The sequence below is a fragment of the Podarcis raffonei genome, chromosome 1 (assembly GCF_027172205.1).
Source record: "Podarcis raffonei isolate rPodRaf1 chromosome 1, rPodRaf1.pri, whole genome shotgun sequence".
Lineage (NCBI taxonomy): Eukaryota > Metazoa > Chordata > Lepidosauria > Squamata > Lacertidae > Podarcis > Podarcis raffonei.
Window position 1 is genome coordinate 13,981,735 of NC_070602.1, and position 23,447 is coordinate 14,005,181.

General features: G+C 45.5%; 1 protein-coding gene across 4 annotated transcripts in view; it reads right to left on the reverse strand.

Moving 5' to 3' along the window:
• Positions 1 to 23,447, reverse strand: part of KIF26A (kinesin family member 26A) — a 156,859-nt gene that overhangs the window by 83,882 nt on the left and 49,530 nt on the right. For all 4 annotated transcript variants that reach the window (XM_053361939.1, XM_053362025.1, XM_053362184.1 and 1 more), the window contains exon 3: positions 459 to 974. In XM_053361939.1, the coding sequence (XP_053217914.1) occupies positions 459 to 974 (516 nt within the window). The remainder of the gene's footprint in view (positions 1 to 458; positions 975 to 23,447) is intronic.

Consider the following 23,447-nt stretch of genomic DNA (forward strand, 5'->3'; position numbering starts at 1 on the left):
CCTTTTGAGAGGGAAGGATCAAGTGAATGGAGCCCTATTTAAGAGGACCTGTGTCACATAGAATGCTGGAAAGGAGGCACTCCACCACGCAGAGGAATCAGCTGTCTGAATAATGTCTATAAAGACCTGCAGTGAAACACCCCCAACTCATTGGTCCACCACTGTCTTAGACCTAACAGCCTGATTTGCTGGTGTTAGGGGTGTTGGGTGCTTCCCATTTGTTTCTAAATTTAAAAAGCCACTGCTCCACTCCTTCCTCCTGTTCTAAAACTACAGATAACATCCTCCCTGGGGCAGCACAAGCATCACACTGGCAGCAACATTCCAGGAAAGACCCATTCTAAACAGGGCAGCCAGAGCTCTGGAATTAACCTGCAGAGGAGTTTTCTGAAACCCACCAAGCAGGAAGAAAACACACCCTTTCCGGAACATCAAAGGCCAAGTCTTTGGTTACTTACTAGGCAAGCTTGAGGGAGAAAGCTGTTCATCCTGGAAATACTCCACATCCCTTCAAGGTACTGCTGAGCCTGGATCGTCACTGAGCTCAACGCTCCGCTAAGGCCACCGGGAGCCACTGTCACTTGAACGCTAGAGTTTGGGAACCCGCCTGCACCTTGCGGCCATCCAATTCCCTTCTTCCTCTCCGTCCCGGAGAAAAGGCTTGCAGTTTTGCCAGGCTGCCTGCCCACCTGCCCGGCCATGAGAGACACGTCCCTCTGAGAGGACACAGCGACCACGTTTTGGGAGGTCAGCCTTGGCAACACAGCAGCCATTGCCGCGGCACTTTGTGTGGGGTCTGCTGCGTCTTGGCAGCTGGCCTGGTCGAGGTTGTGGATGACCTGGAGGGCTTCTTGCTTCAGCTGGTTCAGGTGGGCTGCACAGACATCACACCTGCTCTCCCCTTCGCTCCTGGGTTTCTGTAAGTATTCAGGCACTTGAAGCTTGTCAAAAATTAAAGCTGATAATCGGGGGTCCTGAAAGAAAAGGAGAAGCAAAATTAAGTCAAAGGAGCAGATGAGGGAAAGGAGAGAAAGTCAAAACAAGCCTACAATGATGCAATCTAGACCCTTGATAAAGGACATGGTCAGACCTCACCTGGTCAGACCTCACCAGGAGTACTGTGTCCAGTTCTGGGCACCACAGTTCAAGAAGGACACTGACAAACTGGAACGTGTCCAGAGGAGGGCAACCAAAATGGTCAAAGGCCTGGAAACGATGCCTTATGAGGAACGGCTAAGGGAGCTGGGCATGTTTAGCCTGGAGAAGAGGAGGTTAAGGGGTGATATGATAGTCATGTTCAAATATATAAAAGGATGTCATATAGAGGAGGGAGAAAGGTTGTTTTCTGCTGCTCCAGAGAAGCGGACACGGAGCAATGGATCCAAACTACAAGAAAGAAGATTCCACCTAAACATTAGGAAGAACTTCTTGACAGTAAGAGCTGTTCGACAGTGGAATTTGCTGCCAAGGAGTGTGGTGGAGTCTCCTTCTTTGGAGGTCTTTAAGCAGAGACTTGACAACCATGTGTCAGGAGTGCTTTTATGGTGTTTCCTGCTTGGCAGGGGGTTGGACTCGATGGCCCTTGTGGTCTATTCCAACTCTATGATTCTATGACATAGGGTTGCATTGCATCCAACCAAGTTCAGTTAGCCAAGTTTCAGGCTATTTGGCCATCTAACGCAGCCAGGGCCACTCTGGATGGCAGTGAAGCGCCAGTCTTGCACATCACCTGTAACCTGATCCTTTCAAATGGAGGACTGAACCTGACATTTTCTGCACACAACACTGGCGCTCTTTCGTTGAACTGCGGTCCCTCTCCATAAAGCCAAGACAAAATCACTGTTCCACCTCGTTCAGTACTTTCTGCTCTGATTGGCAGAAAGCCAATCCAGCAGAGAACTTTCCCACCACTTGCCACCGTATTAACAGGAGACCCTGGGGGTTCAGCCTGGGAATCTTTCTGCACTCAAAGAATGGATTCCGTCACCAAGCTATGACCCCCTCCCCAAACATAAATGTCCTATTCCGCTGAGAAAAGCACCAATTCACAAACGAGGTTGCCTGATGCATCTCTCAGTCTACATATGGGGCAAGTGGTTTTGCTGGTTTTCTGTGCCTGAAAGTAATCAGAGTATGCAATTATTTCCAGACATGGCAGAATCACCCATGTTCTGAGGAGGTGGCCGTTGTGCCTCTACATGAGTAACTCTGGGCAGGCCTCCTGGCACTCATGTCCACCCTGCAGTCTTTCCACGTGAAATTTGTTGGCTGAACGAGATGAGCCTTTGGCTTAACTATGCTTCTTTTAATGTAGCTGTTAGCAGTTTGCGAACACGGCCTCATCTTCACCCATGATGGTCTGCATATGCATCAGGCTATCCACCCTCTTCAGCTCCCTGACGGACTCTCCATGGCTGATTAATACACCATAATAAGCAGCGTTACTCTGCAATGCCCAGCGTGAAAATGATTATCAGACACTAACAGCAGAACTTATGGTGCATTCAGTAACTGCTCATCTACTTACCTTTTTAATTAACTCTCCATTTAAAAAACAAAAAAAAAAATCTAATATACACATCTCTTCTTCATGCTCAGAAACAACCTTGGGACTTCCATGCACCCCCCCCCAACTAATATCACAACTCGTTTTCAAAGGCTCACGATATTCAAGCCATGAAAATTGGACCTTGGAGCATTAAAAAGAGATTATAGCATGACCTGATGGACGGCTTTCCTGTACTCTGTTATTGTTTCCTTCTTGCCGAAAGCAAGGAATCAGAAAGAAGTGGATATGATGGCCATTCACAATTTCCACATCTCTTATCGGGGGACCAGAGCAGAAGATACACACTTTCAAAGAATCAAGCATGGGAGGAATGAGCGACCCCTACACATGACAAATCACACTTTTGCCTCTGATAAACAGGTTCAGCAGGTTTTCATATTGCCTAAAACAAACAAGCAAAAACCCTGTGAAGCCACTTTGACCAGAGGCAACAGTGAGGCAAAATATGTGAGCATACCTGCCAGAAACCACTTTCAATGCTTCTTTGAAAGTACTGTCTATCTTCTAAATTTTCCAGTCACTTACGGAACCTGGGCGTTTCAGCTAATACATCTTTACGCTATAACTGCTCTTGATGAGAAACACAATTGAAGCCTGCAGCTACTTTCTGAGCCGCTAAGATATACACACACAGGTGCTGAATTAAAAGCATCACCTATTCTTTTCCCACCGAGTTTTCCTCCCTCATAATTTAATTCGTTTCAAGGCTCGGCAGGTTCCCCACATAACCTTGTGCCACCAAGCTCCTGGAGCCCCTCATTCGGAAACTCTCATTGCCTATCTCCTAAAACATGCAAAAGGCTCGCTTTCTCCAAACAGGACTATCGCAGGGATTAAAGCAAAAGATTAAATCCAGCTTGCTTGTAAATCTGCAGCTAACACTAATGCCCTGCAAAAGACCCGGCCAACTTCAAGGGCTCACGTTGAGCTCTTTAGACAATTAAGGTTTTAAATGGAAAGATCAGAGCCCAGCTGATGGCTTGTGTATTTAATTCAAAGAAGGAGGGGGAGGGGTGCTTTAATTTCACTCGTTAGTAATGAGGGCAGACAAAGCAGATCACCTATTTGAATTAGGGCTGTTTCTAAACCACCCTCCCAAATTAGCTCCCCTCTCAAAACACACACACAGCCCCAAAGTCTTGCTGCTTTGATGACAAGCTGTGAATGCTCACCAGGAAGCAAATATCCCATTATAACCCACCTTTTCCAACTTTAATTAGGACATACATCTGAAGCTTCTCCTCCTTTTTACTGCCCTGCCACTGATACTTGGAATTACTCATTACCCTCTTATACTCAAGGATCATTTCTTGCAGTAAATGGGTGAGCACACTACTAGTAATTATCTCTTGAACCTGAAAAATGGAATTAGGTATACAGTGGTACCTCTGGTTGCGAATGGGATCCATTCCGGAGCATCGTTCACAACCCAAAAGGAACGCAACCCATGTCTGTGCACGCACAGGTCGCGATCTGCCGCTTCTGTGCATGTGCATGACGTCAATTTGCGCATCTGTGCATGCGCGAGCGGCGAAACCCGGAAGTAACCCTTTCCGGTACTTCCGGGCCGCCGCAGGACGCAACCTGAAAAGACGTAACCTGAACCGAACGTAACAAGAGGTATGACTGTACAGCCATGCATCTTGCCATTCACATGCTTGTGTGTCGGGTGGGTAGAGACTACCTGCAAGCAAGCGACTAAGTGGAAAACTGCACCTGAGCCCCACCCGACACACCTGCTCCTATTGCCGCCAGCTCAGCCACAGCACCCGCTAGTTGCCAGCTCAAGTCCTCTAAGCTGAGCCTAACAGTTGCCATAGACTTGTATTTATGTTTCCTTACATGGTAAGAACAGTGTAGTGGTATAGTGGCAATAAACACGAACACACACACACACCCTCTCTCTCTTGGTCACTGTCACATGCTCTTTAGTGTGTGCAGTTGTCACAGTGATGTGCTGTATGTTGCCAACTAGAAGCAGCACCATAAGACTATGACAACTGCAAGCCCTGGTTTTAAAGGGCTGGGACGTGAACCTAAGTTAATACAGTGGTACTTTGGTTTTGGAACAGCTTAGTTTATGAACAACTTGGAAATAGAATGCTGCAAACCCGGAAGTAGGTGTTCCAGTTTGTGAACTTTGCCTTGCAAGCTGAACACATTCTGCTTCCTGTTGAGAGTGTTCCATTTGTAAATTGAGTCCCCCGCTGCTAATCAGAGGCTTCCGGTTGGGTCTGTCGGCTGTTGAGTCCTGAACACCCACGCAACACAGAGGTGATATTTGGAGCTTTTGCTACTTTTTTGCCTTTTTGTTTGTGCGGCTTTTTCGGTTTTTTGACTGTGACTTGTTTTTGTGACTGTGTGGAACCCAGTTCAGCTACTGATTGATTGTGTGACTGCAGAAATGGATAAAAGCCCCCCATCCAAACAATGACTATCATCAGCGCATGTAGGGGGGGGGAATAATTTTATTTTTTTATCATCTACAATACCGCCTTATTTATTTTATAGTACAGTACATTGATTATTGCTTTCATGTTATGGATCAATGGTCTTGTTAGATAGTAAAATTCATGTAAAATTGCTGTTTTAGGGGTTGTTTTTAAAAGTCTGGAACGGATTAATCCATTTTGCATTACTTTTGATGGGAAAGCACGCCTTGGTTTTGGAACGTTTTGGTTTTGAAACAGACTTCCAGAACGGATTAAGCTTGGGAACCAAGCCAATATGAGAAGGATAAAACATCAGAATGCAGTAATGTAATACAATTTGCATCACCTTTCAATAAGCTCTGTTTGGAGGTGATCATGCACTTCTTTGTATCTGACCAAGGAATTCGCAAGCATCATTTTTCTGTCTTCTCAGGTCTTTCACAGACCAGAGTGAGCTGCTTCACTCAAGCTGGTGAGTATGTTCCATATATTTTAAGCATGCAGCTTTCACCAAAGAATCCTGGGAGCTGTAGTTTGTTAAGGGTGCTTGGAAATGTAGCTCTCTGAGGGGTTAAACTACAAATATTACACGTTTTCCTGCACTACATTCTGGGGAAATCGCAATAGAAACATTAGCAATTTCCCCTAAACCATTATGACAAGAGTGGGAAATCATTGTTGTGGCTGTTTTAATCTTTACTGAAATCACAAAGGAACAAAGGCATACATATCCTTAAAGCATCTAATCAAACAAAGAAGAAAAAGTAAAACAAATCACACAAATACCCGTCAGAAAATAAACGTGTTCTGATTTCAGAGCCTGTTCTAATTTCAGAGCCTGTTCTAAATGTAGTGCTGCTGTTTACAGACTTAGTCAAGAACGTCTGGTAATTCCAGAAGTCCTGGGGACCTGGGTCAAGTATGGATTATTCCGTATACTTGCGTATCTCACTAGGGTTGTAGCTTCTTGCTGCCCCCAGTATTTCAGCCTCTCCCCTCCACACACACCTTGTACAATGATTTATGGGTTCTACTGAAAGGCATGTTAATTATGGCTTCTCTCTCTCTGTGGCTGGAGACCCTGTTGCAGGGGGGAGGAGAGAGAGACTTTGAAGTTTCAGAGGAAGTTGCTTATGTTCAGGGCAGAGGAAACTCCCTCCCATTCTACAAAGACATTTTCTAAAACACAGGGAAAATTAAACCCAGATCAGGGCATCCACCTCTGCTTCTAACTAAAAATTAAAAACTACCTGAGATGCAATCAGGAATGTCCCTTGGATAAGCTGGGCTTCATGATGACTGTCATAAGCAAACATTCATTAAATTACACGGCAATGCTGCTCTATAAACCCTTGTTTATCTCCATCTTCTAAAGGGAGGCTGGAGAAGGTGTGGACTTCCAGATGTTCTTGGACTCCAGCTCCCATCAGCCCTACCCAGTGGTCAGGGATGATGGGAGGTGTGGTTCAGCAACATCTGGAGGGCCACGTTATACACCCCTATGCTAAATGCTTAACCGTACATGAAAAGTCACCTTGTGTCTGGGAGAGGTGCAAATTCAGGGAAACCTGAAGAGGAAGGCAATTCCAGGTGTATGGTACATCCACCGAACCAGCAGCAGCTCAACCAGATGCCTTCATCTTCCCCAGCTGCAACAAAACATGTCTCTCCCATCCATATTGGTCTCTATAGCCACAGCAGGCGCTGTAACTCTCCAACAGTCTGACTTCGCCCAGGAAGGCATTCAACCACTTGTTAAAACCAACAGCCCTCCCAAAGTGGCTATAAAGCAATGCCATCGAGACTACAACACCAAAAACCACACACAAATTAGAGACAAGCAGCATGCTGCAGAGGCTACACCAGAAGCCTTCTCCGTGACAGCTAGTTATCTATGTGAAAAGGTTTCTTTATTTATTTTCATAGAGCAACATATGAATCCTCAGCTACAATCTGGAGTGTTTTAGCCAAGAAATAAGATATACCACCTTTGTGGGATATAGACCCACTGGAACGACTTCTACCAACATCACTGCTGCATTCCTATGATGATGGTGACACCAAAGGAGTATTATTAATTGGAGGGCCAGTAGGTATTAATGTTTAATGCAGGTATTAATGCGTAAGCAAGTAAACCTTTGGAGGGCTAAATTTTGATCACTGGGAGCTTCAACTCAATTCACAGCTCCACCAGCAGTTATCTCAGCAGGATTTCCTGCATCCATGTTGTCTTCCCACACCCTTGACAGATCAGTTTTCCTGCCAGAATTCACATTTATTTATTTACTTATAAGTTTTCTACCTGTCCTTTGAATCAAGTGATCCTCAACTTAGGATGAACAATAAGCCCCCACATTCAACTTCTTTGGGCACCAGTATTGTGAAAGTGAGAGAACAAAATCTTCTCTCTGTCCTCTTTCTCTACCCCACGCATGATTTTATGCACTACAATCATGTTCCCTCTTACTTGACTGTCCCCCTCCCTCATTTTACACCTTCTCAAGGTGTTGAAAGAGCCCCTTATAAACAGCTCGGCTGGTTTCTGTGAACTATCAACAATAAAATAAGAATAACCAGCTCCCTGTAGCAAGGGGCCTACTCCCCATCTATTCCCCACACCCCACAGAGACCCCAGCTGTGCGGTGAGATTACTTCTATTTTTTTCCACTTGGTGCAACAAAAACACCTGGCTAATGGATGGGCGTGACGGAAACACAAGTTACTGTTAGAAACATTAAATGTCACTTAAAACGTTAAGCCAGCCCTGTTAAAGGGGTTTTATTATCCTGTGACAATCCCCGCCCCAATCCACACACTTAATCTCCCTACCCCACAGCCCTAGTGAATCTTCACTTTAATAGCCTTCTTTCCATATAAAACATTATATGGAGGCTACCCCCTCTGGGGTTGCACAAGGAAGGCGCTGGAGTCTGCAACCAAATGCTGCCAAAGGTGCTGTGAGCCAAGAGGGGGGTAGGTCGGTGAAGAAGCTGTCCACAAAGGCTACCTTGCAGACAAAAGGGAGAGACAGACAAATGAGATCCAGTGGTTTTAAAGCAGGGGTTGGATGGCCATCTGGAAGGATGCTTTAGTTGAGATTCCTGCATTGCAGGGGGTTGGACAATGACCTTTGGGGTCCCTTCTAATTCTACAATTCTATGGCTTAAATCTATATATATATATTAAAAACCAGTAGAGTGGTACCTCGGGATGCGAACGGGATCCATTCCGGAGCCCCGTTCGCATCCCGAACAGAACGTAAGATGCGACAGCGCATCTGCACATGCGCAGGTCACGTTTCGCCGCTTCCGCGCATGCGTGTGACGTCATTTTGAGCGTCTGCGCATGCGCGAGCGGCAAAACCCGGAAGTAACGCGCTCCGTTACTTCCGGGTCGCTGCAGAGCGCAACCCGAAAGCGCTCAACCTGAAGCATATTTATCCCAAGGGAAGACTGTAATTGCAGCACTATGCACTCTTACTTGAAAGTGACTGACTCCTACAGACTGAAACTCAGTGGGATTTCAATTTCCTTCTTCCCGACTAAGCATACACAGCATTGTGAAGTTGCAGCCCTAAGCACGGCGGTAGTTACTTCTGAGACCCAAACTTAGGTCTCCAGCTGTTTTTGGACCACAGTTCCCATCATCCCTGACCACTGGTACTGCTAGCTAAGGAGGACTTGGACTTGTAGTCCCAACAGCAGCTGGAGACCCACATTTGGGGAAACTTGACCTAGAACTTTTGAGATGCTGCATTTCTAATGAAGGTTGGGAGATTCAGCACTTCTTCGCAGCACGTGGTTAAACTATGGAATTCTCCTCCCAGGGGAAGTAGTGATGGCCATCAACTCGGATGGCTTTAAAAAGGGATTAGACAAATTCAGGGAGGAAAAGGCTATCAACATCATGATGAACGTCAGCCTCCACTGTCAGAGACAACATATCTCTGAGAACTAGTTGCTGCAGAGTGCTGTCGTTCTCAAGTCCTGCTTCTTGGTTTCCCACCGGCATCTGGTTGGCCGTGTGAGAGCAAGATGCTAGGCTAGAAGAACCATGGGCCTGATCCAGCCGGCTCTTCTTAATGTTATTATGAGTAAGCATGCCCAGGCTGCAGGACTTCAACATTATGCACATTGATTTGAGAGTAAGCCGCAGTGAACTTAGTGGGACTTGCTCATGAGTAATCAAAGAGGCTGCAGGGGACACTGTAGGGGCATTTTGACTGCTTTATACGAAATATTCAATAGGCTGAGGACCATCTGTGTTTGCGCCATAATTCTGGTCTGCTGCTTCAAGATTATCTAATAGCATTTCCACACTATTGCAGATCTGGAGCTCATCATAAATGCAGGTTAAAATGCGCTTCGATGCACGCCCAGCGAACACCATTCGACACACGCCCACCTGAACTACAGACAGATGTGCTCTTCCTATAGATCTATAAATCTACCACTGAGCTACAGTTATTCCCTTTTGTGTCAGTGCTCAGAGAGGAAAAGGGAATCAATCATCCATATGATTGAACTGCAAAAATGTGCTACAATTCAGAGAGAAGTGTTGTTTCAGTCAGATTTAAATTAGGACATGGGTGGCTAAGTTGTTTCAATGACCAACACCTAGGGTGGAAGGAAAATGGAGTGAGGAAGTGTTAATCCAGAAAGGGAAAAAATCAAGCTCAGTGGTAGGCACTCAGTAGTAGAGCATTTGCTTTTTGTGCAGAAAGTTTGGCATTTCCAGGTAGGGCTGGGAGGGACTGTCTGAAATCCTGGAGAACAGCTGGCAGTGAGTGTAGGCAATACTGAGCTAGATGGATCAATCGTCTGACCCCTTTCAGTGTTGCTATGTTCCTAACCTGGGCCCCTCCAAAGTATGAGACTACAACTCTCATCAGCTCCAGCCAGCACTGCAGGAAGCTGGAGAAGGCTGCTCTAAAGGAGACTGATACCTGTATCCCCAAGGTCAACTTTTCCACTCCATTGTCATCTCGTGGGTCATTGTCTGCAGCTGGATCCATTGCCACCTCCCTGCTTTCAAAGCAGAGCCTTGGTGAGACCATGGCTTTCTGCCAAACAGATATACCTACACTGATTCTGGGTTTCCCACTAAGCCTGCTGCTGCCTTTGTGCTTGAGGTCGGGGAGGCGACAGGGAAGAGGAAGAATCAGGGTTCTAGGCGGGGCTTGGGATGTGGTCAGACGGGTTATTAGGAAGCCCAGGGGAATTGTGCATGAGATGAAACAGGTGACACCAAACTGCAGATGACACCAAACTGGGAGGGGTGGCTAACACCCCAGAGGACAGGATCACACTTCAAAACGACCTTGACAGATTAGAGAACTGGGCCAAAACAAACAAGATGAATTTTAACAGGGAGAAATGTAAAGTATTGCACTTGGGCAAAAAAAATGAGAGGCACAAATACAAGATGGGTGACACCTGGCTTGAGAGCACTACATGTGAAAAGGATCTAGGAGTCTTGGTTGACCACAAACTTGACATGAGCCAACAGTGTGACGCGGCAGCTAAAAAAGCCAATGCAATTCTGGGCTGCATCAATAGGAGTACAGCATCTAGATCAAGGGAAGTAATAGTGCCACTGTATTCTGCTCTGGTCAAACCTCACCTGGAGTACTGTGTCCAGTTCTGGGCACCACAGTTCAAGAAGGACACTGACAAACTGGAACGTGTCCAGAGGAGGGCAACCAAAATGGTCAAAGGCCTGGAAACGATGCCTTATGAGGAACGGCTAAGGGAGCTGGGCATGTTTAGCCTGGAGAAGAGGAGGTTAAGGGGTGATATGATAGCCATGTTCAAATATATAAAAGGATGTCACATAGAGGAGGGAGAAAGGTTGTTTTCTGCTGCTCCAGAGAAGCGGACACGGAGCAATGGATCCAAACTACAAGAAAGAAGATTCCACCTAAACATTAGGAAGAACTTCCTGACAGTAAGAGCTGTTCGACAGTGAAATTTGCTGCCAAGGAGTGTGGTGGAGTCTCCTTCTTTGGAGGTCTTTAAGCAGAGGCTTGACAACCATATGTCAGGAGTGCTCTGATGGTGTTTCCTGCTTGGCAGGGGGTTGGACTCGATGGCCCTTGTGGTCTCTTCCAACTCTATGATTCTATGATTCTATGAAACACAGAAAGCTGTCGGGCCACTGGTACATCTACACCAGTATGGTCAACACGTGACTGGCAGTGTCTCGCCAGGGTTTCAGGCGAGAGTCTAAACACAATTGAATCATCAGTCACTGAAAAGCAAGGCAGCTGATTGCCAAAAAGAGAGAGAGAGAAGGTCAGTCGACAACTCTAATATGCATATATACACCAAAAGGTCTTAATGGAGCCATCTGGACCACCAGCTAGGTAAATGAGTGGGGAGAAGTGGCAGATTGGAAGACCCCCAAAACACATTAGTAGCAGCATCAATTACAGCCAAACCACACCCAAGTGTGAAGTTTCACAAGTAGGCATTCTAGCACACTTACGCTGAGCTAGTTTGCTCACCTTGTCCAGCATGATTTTTTGCAGGGGCCACTGAAAGGTCATCCTTTGAGATACTTGCCCATAAGTAGCAGAAAGATAAGAGAATTACGACCAATCTTACACAGCTGCTGCAAGAATGTTAAGGCTTCTACCGAAAACAGATTTTAAGAAATTGCTATTTGAGAAGCCTTATCAATTCAGTGGTACCTCTGGTTGCGAACGGGATCCATTCCGGAGGCCCGTTCGCAACATGAAAAGAATGCAACCCGCAGTGGCGCGTCTGCGCACATGCAGCTTGCGATTCGCCGCTTCCGCACATGCGCGTGACGTCATTTTGCGCGTCTGCGCATGCGTGAGCGGCGAAACACGGGAGCAACCCTTTCCGGTACTTCCGGGTCACCGCGGGATGTAACCTGGAAGAACGTAACATGAAGCGGATGCAACATGAGGTATGCCTCTGTATTCGCCACTGGTTCAGTGTGAGCAAGTCTAGCTCAGAAAACAGGCCTGCACACCTTGCGACTTAACAGCAACATAGAGCAGCACGGCAGAGAGAGCCTGATAAACCTCCAGGCCCCCTGGTACTCCCAAAACAGAGGGGCTAAAAGTGACAAAATATGGCAGGTGGGCTGCGCTTGGCTTGGTGGATTGTGCAGACCTGTTGAACTCTTAATGTTTCATTGTTAGGTGAAAACTTTAATCTCCTTTTTCCAAATTCCCCATAGCGCAATCGGCACAAATAATGCAAAAAGCAAGTCAAGGTGGATGGTTGCCTTTGTTCATTCGTAAGCCTATGGGCATCTCTGTGAGTGATCACTGCTGTAGTGGAGTCCTCATGACACAGCGAGACTTTGCATGAAACACAAATGTGCCTGGAGATGCAACTCCGTAAAAAAAACAATCGCCTATGTAAATAAAATGGTAGATAAAACATCATGCGGTGAAAATGTGAGTGCAAATAAACATGAACCAACAACAGGAGACCATGATTATTCAAGCAAGTGAGAAACCATTAAAACACAGGAGAACACAGAGGATTTCTGATCAGCCACTGGAATTCTATCTGTGCAAGTAGTGTTTTAAGTCCCAGATAAATCCACGGGAAAAGTTGGTGGCAGGTAATTTAAATTCTATTTACCGTAACTTTCTCTCATCCAGAGCTTGGGGTTTTTGCTCATGTCTAGGCGTATTCCTTAAAATGTTGTATTAAACTAATGTCTCGTTAAAGAAACTAAAATTATTAATCATATATTATTATTATTATGCCCCTCCCTCCCATAAAAAAATCTTAAGGGACTATTTTTCAAAACTGCTTTCTTAAATACACACAGATAGATCTCTCTTTATGTGTGTGTAGAGAGAGAGAGAGAGAGAGAGATAGATAGATAGATAGATAGATAGATAGATAGATAGATAGATATAGATAGACAGATATAGAATGCAAAAAAGATCAATGTTAATGACTTTTTAAATGTAATTGTCTTCCCAGTTTTATGCCGTGCTGCTTACAAATTAGTTTTTACCTAACATGACATGCTGCAGTATCCATGATTATGCTCTCTATTGATAAACACTTTGAAGGGAGAGTCCTGCTTCCTGCTATCTATTCCTTGACAGAAAACAGAGTAGGGCGATCAGCAAAACCAGAGGCAATTCAGAGCAATCAGGGAAAGAGGAGGATTAATTGTTTGCTTTAAAAAAAAAAAAAGATTACCAAATGCATCACACAAGTGGCATCAAAAGGCATTTGGCAATTTTCCCAGGAGAGCAAGAATATGAGTTATGTATCTAAAAGTAAATGGTGCTGTAAATTTGTGCCACTCACTGCTTTAGAAAGATCCAGTAAATGCGGAGTGGTGAAATAAAAAAAAGCCACAAAGGTTTGAATAAAGTACTTGAAAGCTACTTTTTAAAAATCTATCAATGCTCTGTTGCAGTGGAATTCAAAGATTCTGCCTTCAGGTGATCTTTTACACCAAGTATGGTCCTCCAATTCCCATCAGTCCCAACCACCATAGCCAATGGTCAGTAGCTTCATAGCTGATTTGAGACTTGAACCTTGCTACAAACATAAGAAGAGACCTACTGGGTCAAGTCATCCTCTTCTCAGAGCAGCCAACCAGATACCTATGGCAAGTGGGCAAGACTCTAGTCTCTTCCCACCTGGTTATTCAGAGCAACCAGTTATTCAAAGACATACTGCCTCCAACAGTGATGACAGTACTGATACAGTGGTACCTCTGGTTGCGAACAGGATCCATTCCGGAGTCCCGTTCACATCCTGAGTAGAACGTAACACACAACTGCGCGTCTGCACGTGCGCGGGTCATGTTTCACCGCTTCTGTGCATGCGTGTGATGTCATTTTGGGCGTCTGCGCATGCGGCGAAACCTGGAAGCTCCGTTACTTCCGGGTCGCCACGGAGCGCAACCCGAAAATGCTTAACCTGAAGCTACTTCAACCCAAGATATGACAGTAGTCTTATCCTCCATGAGATCCTCATTCACACACTCACTCACTCTCTCTCTCTCTCCCAGCAACATCCAGCAAGACAGAATACAGGAGATGAGCATAATGCTTAATTTCTCCCTAACCCATATGTGAAGTGGAGGCCAGGGAAACTTGCAATGCAATTGTGCCACGTTATCCCAGAGAGAAGAGGGGAGGATAAATGGCTGCCTTCGGCGCCATAATGTCTAGACCTGGTCCAAAGTAGCAGGGCTGGGAATGACCTTTGCCTGGTGCCTTGGAGAGCCACAGCCAATCAGTCATGAGAAGGCTAAGTTAGGTGGACAGATGTAACCTTCAGCAGTCTGGTGGTGCCCTACAGATGTTGTTGGACTACAGTTCCCATCAGCTCCAGCCAGCATGACTAATGATTAGCTATGAGGAGAGCTGTGGGACCAAAACCTCTGGAGGGTACAGAACTGGGGAAGGCGCTAGACCATCGGGGTGACTATTTGCTCTAAGACATTTTCATCCCATTTTTCAGGCCAATCTTACCTCCCAAAATGGTTCACATTAATTTTAAAAAGGGAGAGAGAGAGACCGAGAGAAACAGGCTTACAAACCAAAAGGACAAGACACACACTAGACAGCTCAGTTGGTAGAGTGGGAGACTCTTAATCTGCGGGTCGTGGGTTCAAGCCCCATATTGGGCAAAAGATTCCTTCATTGCAAGGGGTTGGACTAGATGATCCTCATGGTCCTTTCTAAATCTACAGTTCTATGATTCTAAGGTAAGGGGGGTGGAAGGAAGAAGCAGAGGAAGGTGATCAGTCTGACAACGCCATTAAAAAGTGATGAGTTGTATGGAGGAATTTATAAGCGCCTGGGGCCAGGGTTGGTCTTCCCTTGCTGGTGGTCTTGCCTGGATAGAAGTGTGGCAGCTGAATCAGGAGCCTTTGGTTCCCCGGCCAAGGAAGGGGGCGAGAATGTGCTAACCCTTACATTTTTGCAGGACAAGGTAAGAGGCAGCTTCACAGGTCAGGCTCACCTCTTTTCCAAAATCAGCCCAGCTAAATTTCACCTCCCACAGCCCCTGCTATGAAGTGTGTTTTGTCTCTGAGGGTTTTTGTGTTTTTTTAAATGCCAAGTCTGGCAACCCAGTTCTGCTGCAATGTGTTCGAGTTACTCAAAAGCCTCTCAGACGCTTTCATGTACTTTGGTGGTCTCCTGTAAAGTTTTGAAGTTATATGTGTCGACTATAAAAAAAGTTTTTTTAAAAAAAAAAACCAGCCCAGCTACTGGAATGTGAACTCCGCTGGAAGCAGGAAATGAGAGCAATCTAGTATCTTTACATCTCAGGTGCCTGTCAGTAACTTGATTGCTATAACATCCTTTCCTCTTATCTTGCTGTCAGAGTCCCCCTTCTGATGACTTGGCTTGTAACCTCGAGCCATGCTGGGGGTGGAGAGGGGGCCTAATCTTTCTGGGTTGTCCCCCACAAACAGACAGGGAATTTCAGCAAGCCATTGTAAAGTTTATTTAGGGGAAGGAAAACAAAATAAAGGCAATGGCTGCGGTTTTAAAGTAATTAAAGACACAAAGAAAGCCCAGAACCCCAAAGAGATCAGTTATCACGTTGAAATGTAAAGCAAAACACAAACCAGACTACTCTGAAAAACAGTAATTACCATCCTACAAAATATTACTTTTAATCTCTTTTCTTTACGATCTAATTAAACAGATATTTTACTTCGCATTTGCAAGATGTTTCTTTCCACTTAATTTGAATCAATTTTAACATTCCACATATTCTATAAACCACACACCCAAACTAGTCAGTAATTTTATGACTTTTAATTTGTACATTTATTGTTGGTTTTAAGTAATCTTTGCATTATTTTTTCCCCTCGCTGCTCCTTGACTTACTGTAACTTTTTACAGAGCTGATTCCACCTACCCCGGTTCTGTTTTGTGGGGAAATGTGGCCGTGTTTTCATGCAAAACCCATTTACACTGCTTTATCTGCATCACAGTTACTGCCATTTATAACTTGTGCATTTGGAAAAAAATAATCATAAAGCCATCACCACGTTCAAAGCTAACCTGCTGTGTTTTCAAACGCCTCCCTCTAAATTTGCATTTCTGTAGAATGCTCTGACAGAATTTTAAATAGGAGTCTCCAGGTTTTCTGTTTTAAAACTGTTCCCTTCTCTGGGGCTGGTGAGAGAGATACTCAGCTAGTTTGCTTTAGAAGCTGCAACTCATACCGCAAATTCTGCCCCAGGTGGCCTTAAAGGAACTCAATTTCTCCACGTTTGTCTCCTCCTACTTTTTTCTACAAGCTGGACATTACTGCTTTGGAGATTGCTGAAGCCCAGAGAAAGAGACTAGAAGCCAGTTCACACTTCCCAGCAGGCCTCATGCAAAAGCTTTGGGAGCATCACTGGCAATGCTTCCACATGGGGTTGTATATGTTCTAGGCATCCTTTAAGTTTACGTGAACACAGCAGCATCTTTTCAAGCCATCACAGCAATGCAAGCCTCATGTGCCATGGAAAGGGTCCCCCATTTTATATCCCTAGGTACCAAACTTGCAAAGAAGCTTCCAAACATGTACCTGGCTAGTCTCATCCCTTGGCCAATATGTGAACGATGTCAGCCTGAAGCAGGCCCCACATGCACACCAATGAACATGCACAGGACTCCCTCTGCAGGGATGTGAACCCTGATTAACCATCTGCATGTGCGTATGAGGGACACAGGTGGTGCTGTGGTCTAAACCACTGAGCTTCTTGAGCTTGCCAGTCAGAAGGTCAGCAGTTCGACTCCCCGTGACGGGGTGAGCTCCCATTGCTCTGTCCCAGCTCCTGCCAACCTAGCAGTTCAAAAGCATACCAGTGCAAGTAGAAAAATAGGTACCACTGCGGTGGGAATGTAAATGGCGCTTCCGTGCGCTCTGGCTTCCATCACAGTGTCCAGTTGCACCAGAAGCAGTTTAGTCATGCTGGCCACATGACCCGGAAAGCTGTCTGTGGACAAACGCCGGCTTACTTGGCCTGAAAATGAGATGAGCGCTGCAACCCCTAGTTGCCTTTGATTGGACTTAACCACAGGTAGGCAAATTAAGGCCCAGGAGCCGGATCCAGCCAAATCGCCTTCTAAATTCGGCCAGGGAATGGTACGGGAATCAGCGTGTTTTTACATGAGTAGAATGTGTCCTTCTATTTAAAATGCATCTCTGGGTTGTTTGTGGGGCATAGGAATTCGTTCATTTTTCTCCAAAAAATATAGTCCGGCCCCCCACCAAGGTCTGAGGGACAGTGGACCGGCCCCCTGCTGAAAAAGTCTGCTGGCCCCTGGACTTAACCATCCAGGGATCCTTTGCTTTTATTACATACCGGCCTTCAGACTAACAGTGATTGTGCACCGGCCCAGCTTATTTGCCAGCATATAGCAGGCAGGGCCACTCAGACACATTCCTGGGGGTTCTTTCACGTGTCTAGTGCACATAGAAACAAAGAACCATAGAATTGTAGATTTGGAAGGGACCCCAAGGGTCATCTAGTTCAACCCCCTGTAATTCAGGAATAACCCCCAAACACAGCATCCGCATTGGCTTCTGAACATTTGAGGCTCTTGCTTGTCCCAGGTGCTTTCAAGCAGTACTTTACTCTTAGGGGGAAATCCTGTTCAAGTTTTCAACAGAGTACCTGTTGTCATCCTCTCCCAATACAATTCACAGAACAACTACATCTCTGAGTTACTGCTTTAAAAAAAAAGAGGGAAAATGACAGTATATCCATCACAAAATGGCCCCGTGCTCATCACATCTAAATGAGGTTTTTTTTATTCTGGGCACAGTGGATGGGATGATCACAGCTTATGCTCTCAACAGGATTTATTTTATTTTATTTTATTTTGTTCCGACTACGGCAGACCAACATGGCTACTTACCTGTAACTAGAACAGGCCTATGAGGCAGGGTTAGTAAAGGTAAAGGGTAAAGGGACCCCTGACCATTAGGTCCAGTCGTGACCGACTCTGGAGAGCCGGCGTACAGCTTCCGGGTCATGTGGCCAGCATGACTAAGCCGCTTCTGGCAAACCAGAGCAGCGCACGGAAACGCCGTTTACCTTCCCGCCAGAGCGGTACCTATTTATCTACTTGCACTTTGACGTGCTTTCAAACTGCTAGGTGCGCAGGAGCTGGGACCGAACAACGGGAGCTCACCCCGTCGCGGGGATTTGAACCGCCGACCTTCTGATCGGCAAGTCCTAGGCTCTGTGGTTTAACCCACAGTGCCACCCGCGTCCCGCGGGGTTAGTCTGTGAAAATGTGTCTTCTGAAAGACCACTCAGTGGGCATCATAGATGAGGAAGAGGCATTTGGGGGGGGAAAGCTCCATTGAGGAACCACAGTGGCTCTCAGCTTGTTCATACAACTAGATCTCCCCCTCCTCCCTCCCCACAAAAAAGCATGTTGCTAGTAGCAAAAAAACAAGCGGGACATCTGTGACAATCTCTGGATAATTTAGTCCCCTAATTACAGCTGAGCAGAACAGGGCAAGGTTCACTTCAGGCAAAAAATGCTGGGACACAATGTTGGGCAGCAAACTGATAATTCATTTATAAACTTCTGCCACCATGGGAGGGGGGTTTTGAGTTCCTGCATCAGGTTCTGAAATATCCTCAGCCAACTCTGGGCCTTGAACCTAGGAGAAGACCTCTGTGGGCATGGACTCGTGGTGCAGCATCAGAAACTAATCACTCTTTTGTGGTTTCCAGGGAAATGGGAATAATAGGAGTTACCCACCTGTGGCTGTGAACATGAACAATAATCAGTTTGCACCTATTAAAGCCATTACTGGAAACTGATTAAAATCATAGCACTATGCCACTGTATTGATTGCTGCATAGCAGGCACATGAAACTTTAAAGGGGGATTTTGTACCCACAGAAAGGACTGGAAGCTCAGTGGAAGAGCATATTCTCTGCATGCAAAAGGACCCAGGTTCCATCTCCAATTAAGGCATAGAAAGACACCTGTTTGAAATCCTGCAGGCCTGCTGCCCGTCAGTGCAGGCCAGCCTTCCCCAGCCTGGTGCACTCCAGGTGTTTCAGACGACAACTTCCATCAGCCCCAGCCAACATAGCAGCATTGGACTACAAATCCCATTAGACCTGCAGACGATGGGAGTTGTATTCCAAAATACAACTGGAGGGCTGGCAAAGTCTACTCTGAAATGTACCTTTTAAAAGCGAACTGTGTTAAGATGCATTCCCCACATGCCCACTTTACAACTTCCTTTAATAAACGAGCCCACAATTGACACTAAAGAGGGGGTGGTCTGCATTGATTCACTGGCGGGCCACTTGTTCTTCGGTTCCTCCCACAAGCCATTTAGAGGAAGCGTTTAGCTCACCAGCCCATCCTACCTCTGGGAGCAAACGTCACTTGCATTTATCCTGCATGCTAATTAGAGCGACACTGCTACAGCATTAGCTGCTGAAGGAAAAAAATGCCATTATGCCCTGTTCGCAAAAGCATGCGAAGTATCCCAAGGGGTAATTTGCACTGCAAAGCCATTTCCACCAGATCCTGGGGAAAGGGGGATGACTATTGTCTTCTCTTTCTCGCAGTGCTGAAAGCCCCACCCTTCCTTTAATGAGCTCAGAGTAATATATATACCCCTGTACACAGGATTTTAAGGTAGCCCCTCATTCAGATAACGGGCAAGCTTTGTTTCAGACATTGAGACATACAAAGTACATCAACACCATTATCCAATCTCGGAGAAGGCCTGGGCTTGCCACAGAGTGCAATTTCAAGCACATCCAATGCAAACTGAAAAGCACATTGCTCCCAAGGAATTCATGGAACTGTAGTTTCCTGCTCACTGAGCTACAGTTCCCAGCACCCTAAACAAACTACATTTCCCAGGATTCTTTGGGGGGTGTCATGTGTTTTAGATGGGTATTAACTGTGCTTTAAATGTATGGTGTGGGTCTGCCCTCAGCCCAATCTCTCTCACCTGTATGAGAGTACCTGCTTTCAAAGGTCTGTATGTTGTAGTAGTCACACTTTCGGGATTTATGTGTACACTTTAAAAATAAATAAATAATAACTTTAGAAGTATGTGAATAGGTCTTAAGAACCGCATTAAGAACACATGACTCCGGACCATTGTCCATCACTGCCCGATGCATGTCTATGGAATATTTGGAAACATTCATCTTTCATTCGCACATCACATGTTGACTACAGAAAACATTAATGCAATGCTGAACTCACCTTCCTGCAATGCAAAATTGTGACGCTGCTAAAAGGGCAATGAGAAGGTATGTAGCTCAGAGTCAGTGGCAGAACCTTTTTGCATGCAGAAAAGTTACAGGTTCAATTGCTGGCATCACTAGGTGAGGCTGGGAGCAATCCCTGGAGAACTGCTGCCAGTCATTGTAGACAATACTGAGCTAGACTGACCAATGGTCTGACCAGCATAAGGCAGCTTCGTATGTTCCTATGAAGGGCCATATCTCAGCAGGGGTGGTGGGACAAGAATAACACACAAAATCATTAGGGCTATCCTTTTTGTCTCTTTCTTCATAAGATGACATGGGAGGGAAGAGCTAAGACTGTAGCAACTGCAATCATTAAGATGTGCAAGGCAGGCAGAAATTCAACAGGTGCAGCTTATAAACACACCATCAAGCTTGGGAAAGTTCCACGTGTTGAACCTCTGCCTATCAACCAGCTGTTCAAAGCACACAGGGGCCTTAGAAAGTTTACAGATTGCTAACATAGTCAGCTTCTCTGTGGCAGCTGTCCAGTGTCACAGTCTTATGATGGGGGGGGGTTGATGGGGGTGGCGGCAGTGGGGAGAATCCTTAATATAGAATAGCACTGCATGGCTCACAGACCAGAGGTGTCTCCAAGTCCTCAAGACAACCAGCTTGCTAAGTTGAGCATCTAGCTGCTGTTCTTCTCTTCATCTGATCTATTTAAGTCTTTGGCCAAATGACTAGAATAAAACATATCTGCATCTGCAATATTCTGCATGGCAAATAAGTTTTCCCGCACCAATCACTGATAGAGAACACTAACTGCAGCCAGTACCTCTCAATGCATGTTTAAATGAATTCATTACATCAACACACAATCTGAGGACAAGACAGTGTCCTATCCTGGCTAAAACGCACCATGGAAATAATCTGAGATTGATTTTGTGCCATTTCCCATGTAGTCCATGCACAGGGATCGCCAGCCTTTGGGGACCTGTGTACACATTTGCCAAGTGCAGAAACTCTCTTGGGCACAGCACACACTTCCAAGTACAAACCACAGCCTAGTCTACTGGCTGCAACAGCAGCAGCACACAGAGAAGGGATAATAATAGAGAGATATAACCTTGTGCCTAGAGTGGAGGAAGTGAAGAGAGACATTTTTCTCCCTATCTCATAATACTAGAACCCGGGGTCATCCAATGAAGCCGAACATTGGAAGACTCAGGGCAGACAACTTGGGGTAACTTTAAAAGGTGGTTAGACAAATTCCTAGTGGACAAGGCTGTCAACAAGCCACTATGGTCTACCTCCACTGATGAAGGCACCATGGCTCTGTCCATCAGTCACTGGGAATCCTAGGTGGTGAGGGTGTTGTTGTACTTGGGTCCTTGCAGAATACCTGTAGGTACCTGGCTGGCCACTAAGAACAGGATGCTGAACTAGACAAGCCTTTGGCCTGACCTAGCAAGGCTCTACTGATGTTATGATGCACCAAGGCTCTTTTTGTGTCTCCTCTTGCAGCCCTTGCTAAATGCCCTGGGAATGTTTCAGGGATACAGTACTTGGACGTAAATGGAATTCAATCTAGTTGGCTGGCTTTAAAAGAGGATCATACGAGTGAATGGAGTATAATGGGATACTAGCCATGCAAGATGCTTCTGAACACCAGTTGCCTGGAACCACAAGTGGAGATAGCACTGTTTACACTCACTGTTACACTGTTAGGTTGGACTGGTCATGTTGTGAGGATGCCTGATTATCGTCTTCTAAAGCAACTACTCTATTACGAACTCAAAAATGGAAATGTAATGCTGGTGGTCAACAACAAAAAAGGCTTAAAGACTCTCTCAAGGCAAATCTGAAAAAATGTAGTATAACTGGGAAATACTGCCCTGTGAGCACTCCAACTGGACAACAGCCTTTACCAAAGGTGTCATGGGCTTTGAATACGCTCAAACTCAGGGCAAAGGGGAGAAAAGTGCTAAGAGGAAGGCACATTTGGCAAACCTTCACCATGATCAACTCCTATCTGGAAACCTATGTCCCCACTGTGGAAGGACGTGTGGATCCAGAACTGGCCTCCACAGTCACTTACAGACTCAATGTTAAAACCATGTTTATGGAAGACAATCTTACTCGGCTACGAGTGATCGCCAAAGAAGACACTCAGATGCTGCTTGCAGGCTTCCCACCAGCATCCATTGTAGATGCTGGACTTGTCTTGTGTAGTCCAACAATGTACAGAGAGCACCAGGCCGGGGAAAGTTTGTACTGGGGAGGTATGAACCGTAATGATGACAACAGAGTGGAATGAGAAAAATGGACCCATCTAACATCTTCTCCTCCCTGAAGTGCTACTCCTAAAACTGGATTCTGTGGCATCTCCCTGAAGAATCTGCTGGGTAAACACATAGCTCAGCTGACCCAGAGATATTTTGGTGGACGCTTGCAAGAGCAACAGATACTGTACCCAAAAAAGCACATTTTCCATCTCTCTCACACACATGCACACAAAGCAGATGGAGCAGAAGAATTAAATGGTTGGGGGAGGGGAACTGAGGGGAACAGCAGACATAATTCTTCAGAAGGTACATTACTAATATTAAGTATTAGTACTACTATCACAATCATAGTGAAACGTAGCACAACCATGCTTACTCAGAAGTAAGTGGCTCTGAATGGGACTTATTCCAAGATAAATGTTCAGATGATTCCAGGCTTTAGTCCTAATTAACTTTAGCTAGATTGTAGCCCAACTGTGCAATCACTGGATTAAAAAGAAAACCACAGATATAAAAGATCCATTTGATACATTCCAGCTTTAAAGTTCAAACACCCTTAGATTTTAAGGCACCAGATTAGTGCTGAACGTTGCTGCTTTCGTTTGGACTGCCTATTGATTTTTATAAGGTTTTCATGCAGTAAAAATATGTACAGAATTTAGATGTCAAGTCGAGTTAAAACAGAAATTTCCACCCACTTCACAAATGGGTTTTTGCAGCAATAGATTACGCTGTCTCAACTGTGCAATAAATCACTTCTAAGATCCACTCTTTAAAGTGTCTTCCCGCTGTTATAGGCAAATATTCATATTTTTTTTAAAGGAGAGCAGCATGTACATTTAATGTAGCTCGCTAACATAGGATGATACAGTCTGACAGCTAGAGAAACCACTTCAATTGTGCCTAGAATTGTAAAGGTGTCCTTTGCTACGCTGGCAGGGGGTGGAGAGG